Source organism: Labeo rohita, chromosome 24, assembly GCF_022985175.1.
Source record: "Labeo rohita strain BAU-BD-2019 chromosome 24, IGBB_LRoh.1.0, whole genome shotgun sequence".
Lineage (NCBI taxonomy): Eukaryota > Metazoa > Chordata > Actinopteri > Cypriniformes > Cyprinidae > Labeo > Labeo rohita.
This window is the reverse complement of record NC_066892.1, coordinates 14,376,070-14,387,331: the sequence shown is the minus strand read 5'-3', so window position 1 is coordinate 14,387,331 and position 11,262 is coordinate 14,376,070. Positions and strand designations below refer to the sequence as shown.

Here is an 11,262-nt window from a genome sequence, read left to right as displayed (position 1 = left end):
GCAACTGCCCAACAGGCAGTTTGTGCACCCAACTGACACTTTGTAGAAACACAGAGAATGCATTAGACTATTGTTTAGCTGATTATTGTAAGTTCAAGTGGATTTTTCAGTATTTGGGTTACGGTGGCATTGCTGTGCTCAAGGTTAGTACAACAGGTGTTTTTAAAATCTGCTTGGCACCTCGTGCAGCGCATGATCCACTAACATTTAAATGAAATATTGGAGAAAAGAGTTGAACTAATAAGCTAATAAGCTGATAACTTACCTGCATGGTTCCTCACACAATTAAAGCAGACCAGGTTGGCATTTGGCTTCGTATCTTCAAATAACTTGAGAAGAAAGAATCATCTGTTGGTTAAAAAACATACAGAATTTGTCTGTAATGTAAAAGTGATATTTTAGCGTGATGCTTCATCCAATACAATTACAGTAGAAAATAGCCCAGCTAAAAATAGCAAGAGCTCACATAGTGTAGATGCTTCCTGCTCACACAATTCAAATCACTGGAAACTTCTGCCCTGCCCACAAAGATCAAATTGTTTTCTGTTTTATCTGTTTAGTTTTTGTACGAAAGTGTTGAATGTATAACTCCTGTTGTAATGACTCATGCAATTTAACAGTACATTTACAGTACATTTACATGCATTTTCTTAGTTCATTTGTTCCCTGGAAAGCAAACCTGTGACCTTGGTCATGCTAGCGCCATGTTCTACAAGTTCAGTTACAGTAACACTACAAGCTTGCTTTCAACCCATAGTAGTTTACTAAGTACCAAGCTGTATTTTTAGCAGGATCCTAAACGCTCACTGGCTCATTGTCTTCATTGGGAAATATTTTAATGACCAAATTGGACATTCATTCTAACTGCACCTTTCCAAACTCTCTCAGGTTGTCCTGCACACAATGGGGGTCAAAGCAGCTCTTCCAAGGTACGAGCTCTACTTTTATAATGTAGTGCTGTGTATGGCAATGCTCTGGTCTGCCAGATGGATATTTGATGTATCCAGCTGTAAGTATAAATGAACACATGCACACCGATCTGATGTGGCCCTAAAATGATGTCATTGTGCAAATAAAGTTTCTGGAGTGGTTTCTCTGAGGCTTTTACCATTTTACATCCACTTCTCACTCATAAACCTTGCCATTAGAGTACAAAAATAGTACTACTGTATATTGTATGAGGAAAAAGACAGCACAGCGATCTGCTAACCTCAGAAAGCTATGCAAAGTACGCAGCAGGGATCATATGTCAGTATTAATATACCAAAGAATGAGAGACTGAAACAGAGTGACAGAGAAGAGAAAGAGGTATTATTATGGGCTTGTGCCAAAAGCTGCCAAATTTGAGTTGAATATACAGATTTATGATTTAATTATTAGTTTTCATCGACTTGTTTCTTCATGAAACCCAGTTAAAGAAACTCTGCTTTAAATTAATATGTGCCCTTGGACCACAAAAACCAGTCGTACGTAGCACAGGTATATTTGTAGCAATAGCCAACAATACATTGTAGGGGTCAAAATTATAGATTTTTCTTTTATGCCAAAAATCATTAGGATATTAAGTAAAGATTATGTTCCATGAAGATATTTTGTAAATTTCCTACCGTAAATAAATTAAAACTTCATTTTTGATTAGTAATATGCATTGCTAAGAACTTCATTTGGACAACTTAAAAGGTGATTTTCTCAATATTTAGATTTTTTACCCTCAGATTCCAGATACAGATACATCGGTGGAAAGCTTATTTATTCAGCTTTCAGATGACGTATAAATCTCAGTTTCAAAAAATGACCCTTATGACTGGTTTTGTGGTCCAAGGTCAAATATTTGATCATATTTAGTAATTAATAGAGCATTAATTGTCTCATTATATTCTATATCCAGCAAATTCCAACAAAAAAACCTTCAAGACCAGTGTTCAGCCAGGATGGTATTACTCTGGCCGAAAAATGGTGAGATTTTGTCTGTATAAGTTTACATTATGTGTGTATATTTAACATTGTGGGAATTTACTTTGATTTATCCATATCACGTGGCAGGATACGGCTGATGTTGAGTGGATGATGTGGTTTTCGACGTTTCGAGAGCATATCATCTTTGCACTCTCAGGTCATGTGATCTTTGCCAAGATCTGCTCGTTGCTCGCTCCACAGGTGCTTCTTGAATGTCCAAACAAATCTATAAAGATATAAAACTCCATACAGCCTACCTGAGATATTCAATCTCTTGTCTTCTCTCGTCTTACAGTACAGATCTCAGGTGTTCATGGTGTACGGTATGCTGGCGGTGTTCACCAGTATGGGCTGGGCCTATGTCACGCTCATCCTGTCTCACTGTGTCCTGCTCTATAGCATCTCTCTGGTCAAGCTCAGGTGGCTCTGCTTCGTCGCTGGACTCACTACACTGGCGACTTTCAAAATGGAGCCCTTCATTTCCTGGCAGGTATGCCTCTGAAAATATAAAATGTGCCACAGTTAATAAATAACTAAACATGAGCAATATTACACAAGTAGCAGTGCGATATGGCTGTACATCAGCATGACTGTAGGTAATCACAGATAAAACTAATCATACAACAATTAGATGGCACAAGTGTGTAAATACATGAGAAACAACAGTGGAGTGTCTCTAAAAACCCTCTTTTGTGCAAACTACTTCCTTCCCCCATGGATTCAAATCTTAGTTTAACAGCTGAGCCCAAACCTCCATTACTAATTCGAAAATGTCACTTTAGAACTAGTAACGAATTGGAATGGTGAGTCACTTAATTGAAAGCTGTATTAAAAGCTCACTGTATTATGTAGAGTATAATGAGAGAGAGATGGACTGAGCAAGTATGATTACCTGCATCTGATACAGCATTCATGCTCAATCTTATTTTCACAATAGAACATTAATTTGAATGTCCGCTGAGGAAAACAATATCTTTGTCGTACTATTATTTCACATCAGAGCCAGTGGCAAATTCCAGAAGATGTGGTCGAGGTAAGGCTGAACAGCCACAGATGGAGCTCAAATCTCTGAAAACATTTAAGCAAATGTTCAAATAGACGATATCTTTATTAACAAACTGCATATTTGCAAGTCTGAACAATTACATTCTCGCCTAAAAATCTACATTCCATGACACAAAAACAGTATTATTTATAAAATTATAGTGGATTTGGGCGTCCACCATGACACTCACTGCGAGAAATACCGCAAGCAGAGTGATACAAACGGCGAAATGGTTCTAATATCACTAGAATATCGCACTCACAGATTTGAGGACCAAATATTTGACTCATATGCTTTCAATTAATATTATTCCTAATATAAAAAAATTAAATGATAAGGATGATCATGGTAATTGTTAAAATAAAGCACTAAAATAAAATACATAAAATAAAACAAGCATTATCATTTTCATAATTATTAATGATTAACAATAATTTATTTTATTATTTTATTTCATTTTTTCCTTCTGTGTCAATAATTATGTTAATGATAGATGACAGATGGCTCATCTATCATATATTTATCACCACTTGAGCCTAAAATAGCCATAATGATGTATAGATAATAATAATAATTATTATTATTATTAAAATTATAAGAAATGAAATTATGAAATTATTAATAATAAAAGTAAAACAAAACAATAAAATACTATTATGATGATTAAAATGAAAAAATGATGACAATAATATTAAATAAGATAAAGATTAAAATAAAACAATAAAATAAAATATGCAACATTCAAATAATTAGTATTAATAAAATTAATACATTTTTATGATGATTATTGAAAATACTACTAATAATAATAACTTAAAATAAATTATTATTGATCATTATTTTATTGATTTTTGTCCTTTTACGTCTACGATTATGTTCATTGTTAATTTGCTCATCTTTCAGGCAGGGTTTGTGACTGGCAATTTTGACCTCCGTCCTCTTTTGTTCTACGGCGGCTGTGGGTTCACCATCATGCGCTGTATGAGTTTCGCTCTAGAGAACTGTGAGAAAAAAGATGGAAACTACAGCATCCTGGAGCTTCTCAAGTACAACTTCTACCTTCCCTTCTTTTACTTTGGACCCATAATGACCTTCGACAAGTTCTACGTTCAGGTCTGTAGCTAAATGAACCGAAAAAAAATCATGGTTTGATTACTGTCCACATAATTAGACTCTGATTTTATAGCATTGCCCTTTGACCCCAGCAGGCCAATAACCCAAACCTGACAAGGAAGGATGGAGAAATGTGGAACATTTCCCTTCAGGCCCTGCTACACCTTGGGGTTATTATGATAGTAGCAGTCCTCCTACACTTCATGTACATTCTGACCATACCGAGTGACATGAAGCTGCTTAAACACATCTCTGACTGGGCCCTTGGTAAGTATTTGTGTGCTTGTTTTCACCTTTTAGTTAATAAATGTCATAAAAACTACAATAGGCTTTCTCTTCTTTCACTATGCAGTTGGATTGGCTTATTTAAATCTGGTATACGATTGGGTGAAAGCAGCAGTGATGTTTGGAGTGATAAACACAGTATCAAGACTGGATTATCTGGACCCTCCCAAACCACCCAAATGCATTACAATGCTTTATGTGTTCTCTGAGATGTGAGTGAGCCAGTGTGTCCTTATTACTTGTTTTCTTTTTAATTCTAAAAATGATAATACAATTGATTTGATGCTATTTTTTCACAGACACTTTGATAGAGGAATTAACGACTTTCTCTGCAAGTAAGACTGATATTGTTACTTTTATTAGACTTTTAACCAACGCAGTGCTGTTTTAGCCACTGGTATTGTAACAAAGAATGTTGTCATCTTCACAGGTATGTTTATAACTATCTCGGCGGGAAGCATGACAATGTTTTGGATGAGCTGATAGCCTCTCTGTGCACGTTTGGCATCACGGCCCTCTGGCTGGGACCAGGCTGGGTGGTTTTCATCTGGGCTTTCTTAAACTGCTTTGGCCTTAATTTTGAACTGTGGACTACCAAGTTCTTCATGATGGAACCTTTTATTTCTATTGAGGTAAGATGACCAGTAATAATTTGCTGGATTTTCTAGTCATGTACTGTAACATGGATGCTCCAGTGCTCTCTCTAGTGGTTAAATGTTAAATCACTGCTGCTAAAAATGTACTCTAGCTCTCTCTAGTGGGTAAATGTTAAATTGCTAGTAATAGAAGCTATAATCTCATCTAGAAATCATTCTTTCCACCCACAGATGGCGATATCAGAATCTATGTCACGCAGGATCAGGGCTGTGTTTAATACCTTCAACTTCTGGACAATTGTCCTTTACAATGTCCTGGCACTGAACAATCTTGAATTTGCCAAACTGGTTGCAAAAAGAATGTTGCTGAAAGGTGAAGTACTGGTGATATATTGAGCAATTAATGTATTTTAAAAACCAAAAGAATTTATATAACTGTTATGTTGTAAGAATTTAATATGTATGGTAGTTGTTCATGAGTCCCTTGTTCGTCCTGAACAGTTAAACTGCCTGCCGTTCTTCAGAAAAATCCTTCAGGTCCCACAAATTCTGTTTTGTCAGCTTTTTTGTGTATTTTAACCCTTTCCAACAATAGCTATATGATTTTGAGATCCATCTTTTCACACTGAGGACAACTGAGGGACTCATATGCAACTATTACAGAAGGTTCAAACACTAATGCTTCAGAAGGAAAAAACGATGTATAAAAGGCAGAGGGTGAAAACTTTTGAACAGAATGAAGATGTGCACATTTTTCTTATTTTGCTTAAATATCATATTTTTTTCATTTAGTACTGCCCTTCAGAAGCTACAGAAGATGCTTACATGTTTCCCAGAAGACAAAATAAGTTAAATTTACCCTGATTTTCACGTTCAAAAAGTTTTCATCCCCTAGCTCATGCTTAATGCATTGTGTTTCCTTCTGAAGCATCAGTGAGTGTTTGAACCTTCTGTAATAGTTGCATATGAGTCCCTCAGTTGTCCTCAGTATGAAAAGATGGATCTCAAAATCATACAGTCATTGTTGGAAAGGGTTCAAATACACAAAAATGCTGAAAAACTAAATAATATATGGGACCTGAAGGATTTTTCTGAAGAACAACGGGGGGTCTCATGAACAACTATTACTAAACACAGCTGTGGATCATTCAGGTAACAACACAGTATTAAGAATCAAGCGTATGTAAACTTTTGAACAGGGTAATTTTTTTTTATAAATTCAACTATTATTTTCTCTTATAGACTATATGTAAATATCTTTTATGTGAATTATCTTATTCAGGTCAATACTAAATAAAAAAAAACATGCATTTTGTATGATCACTCTTATTTTGGTCAAATAATTAACATTTTACAGATTCTGCAAGGTGTATGTAAAAACTTGATGTCAGCTCAGATAGATAGATTGTTAATGTTCTTCTGCTGTTATTCCAAAAATACATTATCCTTAAATCAAATCATATATTGTTTCTCAGGCTTCCCCTTCACCACCATCACTGTGATGTTCGTTACATACTGCTTGATTCAGCTGATTAAGGAAAGGGAAAGAAGACAGGCTCTGATTGATGATCCAGATCCAATGCCTCCTCCAGCGCCCGCTCCTGCACCCACAGCTGCACCCACTTCCACAGATCCCAGCATCACCCAGACAGACGGCGCTGCTGCCCAGCTTGTGGACCCAAACAAGCAAAAGGCAGAGTAGAGATTACACATAATGCTTACATTTTGATGAAACCTAAATGGTTTACTTACACATTTTGTGTCTTCTTATGAATTCTGCAGACGATGATGATCTAGAAATATGGAGAAAAATGTAAGACAGTACTGTAAAAAAAAAAAAAAGAGTCTGCATTCATAACAGCTATTTACATTTTACAGATTTTTTCAATTCAATATTACTTTCAATACAATTTTACTCTCATTGGCTGCTTTTTAAATTAGTGACAGTATGTGTTATAGAGTGTTAGTATGTGATTTGTAGTTAAGAACCTAGAGGATGGATTTTAATACTACAAATTTTATAACAGTTTTAATTAAATATTCAGTGTTCATATCACAAGTGATTACTATACATTATATATTACTAATATGTACTTATAAATAATGAACTAACAATCACAAAGACTGTTTTATGAATTTGTGATATGCATTAAAGTCTTCATTAGTGACTATATGTGTTTCATTCATGTTTTAAATTTCTACAAATAAGGAAATGGCTAAGTTGTAAATGACAGACATCGATCATCTGGGACACTCATCCTGCATGACAACGTCGTTGCTTAAATTAAACTGTGACTCCTAACAAAAGCATAAATGTCACTGAGAACATTCAAGATCTTTGATGTCATTAAATCTTTTGCTCTGGGATATTTATATGAGCTGGCATAAGCTCTCTTCTGTTTGTTCAAGCGTTAAGGTAACCTGTGACCGTGAATGAACTGTTGATATTATCAGTGACAAGTTTTTCTTAGAAATCAAACAGGAAAACAGAAAAGTTGGCCTTATATGTTACTTTTTATGTATTATAAAGCAGTGGTTCCCAACCTTTTTACCAGGTGACCCCTATTTTAACACTCAAAATTTGTAACAAATGCAAATTCAGATCAGTTAAGTTTATAATAAATGAAACGACCACAGAAACATTAAGGTTACAGGTTAGTTAATGTGGTCTCCAAAGCTCATTATTGTTGTCTTTTCTGAGGTAAATCACATGACTATTCACAAGCTGTTTTACTGACGGTATAAATGGTTGGAAATAATATTTAATGTTTTCAAGTCTATTCATTATTTGTAGTGTGCCAGCCACCCAATAGAGTGTTTTCACAACGCTTCATCAGCCGGACATATTGGCGGCACTGAACGTAAACAATGCCACTGAATCGAACGAAACACCGCATATTTTGCTCATTTTTGCTTCTGAAAATGGACAATTAATGTCATATTTGGGCTGTGCTAATTGGTTGGACTGGGAAAAACATTTGGAGTATTACAGACTGCCAAAAGTTACAACAAATCAAGGAGAAGAGTGCAAAAAACTGTCTGAGGAACAAAAGGCGTTTGTGGTTGGCCAAACTGAACCAGGATTTCCAAGGCAAGAATCTTGACAACATTCATGTTTGTTCTTATCATTTCCGGTCAGGTAGGTGAAATATTAGGCTGATATCTTAATTAATACTGCCCGTACGTATCTTTATCACCTATTATCTTCAGTTTGTCAAAATATTTAACTTGATTACACAAGTTAAGAAGTACATGAACTGTGTAATCCATGCTGTTGTTTATATCTGAGTATTGCCAATATGGCCACACATCCGGGTAACTGACCAAAGCGTGACGTAAGTGCAAACCCTCTATAATTTGAAGAAAACAATTTCAAATAGCTGTGATGCAGATTGTAACACAACATCCTTTGTTTATATCATAATTTTAAACATTCTATTGTTAACTGAAAGTTTGAAGAGTAAAGAGTAGAAGAATACAAACTACAATAGCCTATATGCATAAATAGCATTCAAAAAGTAACAAATGTGGTAAAAGATGTGGTAAAAATGTTTACTGTAAAACATAAAAAAAAATTCAATGTGACTTTCACAAAACAGGGAATTTATTACTTAATAAATATAAACTCCCATCATAAATATTCTTGTAGCTAAGTATTATCCCCTTATAACACTATGTGTGCGAGTGTTCTTGGTATTTATGTTGAAATGAACGGCCTAATATGTCAGCAGTGACTGTGAGTCCTTTAAATTGCAGACATTACGTATTTATTTATTTTTAAATCGTCCTTCAGAGACGACTTATTATGACGTCACATAAAGCGGTCTGGAATGAAGCGTTCTAAATGACTCTTGGTAAGTTCAAAATTGAGGTTCAGCGGCTGAGGTAACTGGTCTCCTCGCGGGAATACTGACACGTTTCTCTGTAGTAATTCCGTGGTACTCTGCGTGCCGACCGGCACAAGTTTGCACCCAGCTTCACGTGAAGACCCCTTTTAATATTTAAAAGCACGTCGGCATAGTTGCCCCTCCCTGCCGGGCTGTGGTGGTCTGCGGGTGCGCAGCCGTGCAGGGGGGGACCGAGTAGAGTCGTAAACGACCGGTGTGTTGTAGTGCGTTGTGTGTGGTGGGGGGTGCGACACGGCGATTGACAACCGGAGGACGGGGTGGTTATTCTCTATCACCAAATGAGCTTTAATGGTTTATAGCAACCCCACCCTACCCCGTCCTTCATTAGTAATGGTTGTTAATCACTGTCAACACCTGCTATAAACCATATTTATGAGTAGATAGAAATCAAATACATTACAAAAGAGATAAAAATACATCAAATGATATTCAATGAAATGCAATAAACTCAGAGCTGAAAGTGAGTGATTCTTGTGTTGTTGTTGATTTAAACACATGATTCAAGTCATGATTCAAATCCAGCAAGATGATGCAGTATCCAAAATATGCATGTTTACATAAACTTGAAAATAATATACTGGACAGAATACAAAAAGATGTAAATCTTCCACAGACTTGAATGATGTGGACTCTAGACCAATAATAGGTTTAAATCAGTGGCATAGCAAGTCAGCCCCGGCCTATACGCAAAAACATTTGTAGGGACCCCCAAATGTTATAGGTTAATGTGGGCTCCAACGCTTATTGTCTCTTCTGAGGTAAATCACATTAGCCCTATATAACTATTCACAAGGTGTTTTATTGACAAATAATATTATCCAATTATATTTTCAAGTATTTTCTATTTCTAGTCCAAATGTCCCCACAAGTATAGTAATACCAGTAAATTTCGACCTTGTGGGGACATTTATTTGTCCATATGAGGAAAAAAGCTAAAAGTCATACAGAATGAGGTGTTTTGAAAATCTAAAATAACATTAACTTTGTGTGAGGGGTAGGTTTAGGTGTAGGGTAGGTTAGGGTAAGATAGTTAAGATACAGTATAGAAAATACAGTTTGTACAGTAGAAAAACCATTGTGAGTTTATCTCACAATTCTGACATTATAATTCGCAATTGTGTGATATAAACTTACAATTTAAACATTTTTGAGAGAAAGTTAACAAGCTGAAATGACAACGAATACTAAGAATGGCCCAAATGCGAGTTTATATCACGCAATTCTGCCTTAATTTCTCAGAATTGTGTTTATCTTATAATTCTGACTTTATAACTCATAATTGTGAGTTTATATCACACAACTGTGATAAAAAAGTCAGAATTGCAAGTTTATATCATGCAATTCTGACTTCATTTCTCAGAATTGTGAGTTTATATTTGAGAAGTTATCACGTGCATTAAAATGTTCAAAGCAGATGTCATTATAAATGTCATCATGGAAATTTAAACATATTTGAGAGAAAGTTACCAAGCTGAAATGACACCGAATAGTACGAATGACCCAAATGCGAGTTTATATCATGCAATTCTGCCCTAATTTCTCAGAGTTGTAAGTTTCTCTCACAATTCTGACTTTATAACTTGTAATTGCGAGTTTATATCACACAATTGTGACAAAAAAATCAGAATTACGAGTTTATATCACACAGTTCTGACTTCATTTCTCAGAATTGTGAATTTATGTCACAGTTCTGACATTATAACTTAAAATTGCGAGTTTGTATCACGCAATTCTTTTTTTCTTAGAACTGCATGATATAAACTCTCAATTGTGAGAAAAAAGTCAGAATTGTGAATTCATATCTCTTAATTCTGACTTAATTTCAAAGAATTGTGAGTTTATATCTGAGAAGTTATCATGTGCATTGAAATGTTCAAAGCTGATGTCATAACAAATGTTAGTAGACCGGGATGATTTTACAACAAGTGGTATTGTGTATCATCAGTTATTTACATGTACTTACTGTAGGGTTAAGGTTAGGGTCTGATTTAGGATTAGTTTCTTGTACTTATGCAAAATTTACTGCTATTACTGTAGTAATGTAGTCACCTTTTTGTATGGAATTAAGTATTAAAGCAATATTATAAGATAATCTCTGTTATGAAATGTATTTTTTATTAATAATATAGTATACATAATATAAAAGTAATAAGAGGGTGATTGACATTCCTATAAGTGTACTATGTAGTGGCCTGTGATCTCACCCAGAAAGCCAGTGTCTCACATGGGGAAGTGTGTCAGCTGTTGCACAGGACAGGGGGTTGTGTTTCACATGTACAAGTATGGATTCCACATCTTTGTGAAGGACCTATAAATAGTCCCCAGTTGGAGTTTGCTTGAAGTATTGGGACAGCTGATG

At 35.3% G+C, this 11,262-nt stretch overlaps 1 protein-coding gene across 2 annotated transcripts; it reads left to right on the top strand.

Annotated features, from left to right (window-relative positions):
* On the top strand, positions 1–7,169 carry hhatlb (hedgehog acyltransferase like, b). 2 transcript variants are annotated; one of them, XM_051097989.1, is made up of 12 exons: positions 1–143; positions 889–1,009; positions 1,889–1,956; positions 2,044–2,157; positions 2,252–2,446; positions 3,905–4,114; positions 4,207–4,381; positions 4,467–4,611; positions 4,699–4,734; positions 4,830–5,031; positions 5,227–5,368; positions 6,471–7,169. In XM_051097989.1, the coding sequence occupies exons 2-12, from the start codon at positions 904–906 to the stop codon at positions 6,695–6,697; spliced, it is 1,620 nt and encodes a 539-aa protein (XP_050953946.1). In that variant the 5' UTR covers positions 1–143; positions 889–903; the 3' UTR covers positions 6,698–7,169. The 2 variants fall into 2 exon arrangements, with proteins under 2 accessions (XP_050953946.1, XP_050953947.1); XM_051097990.1 differs by having other exon boundaries at positions 4,210–4,381; positions 6,471–7,166.
* Positions 7,170–11,262: the final 4,093 nt, after the last annotated feature.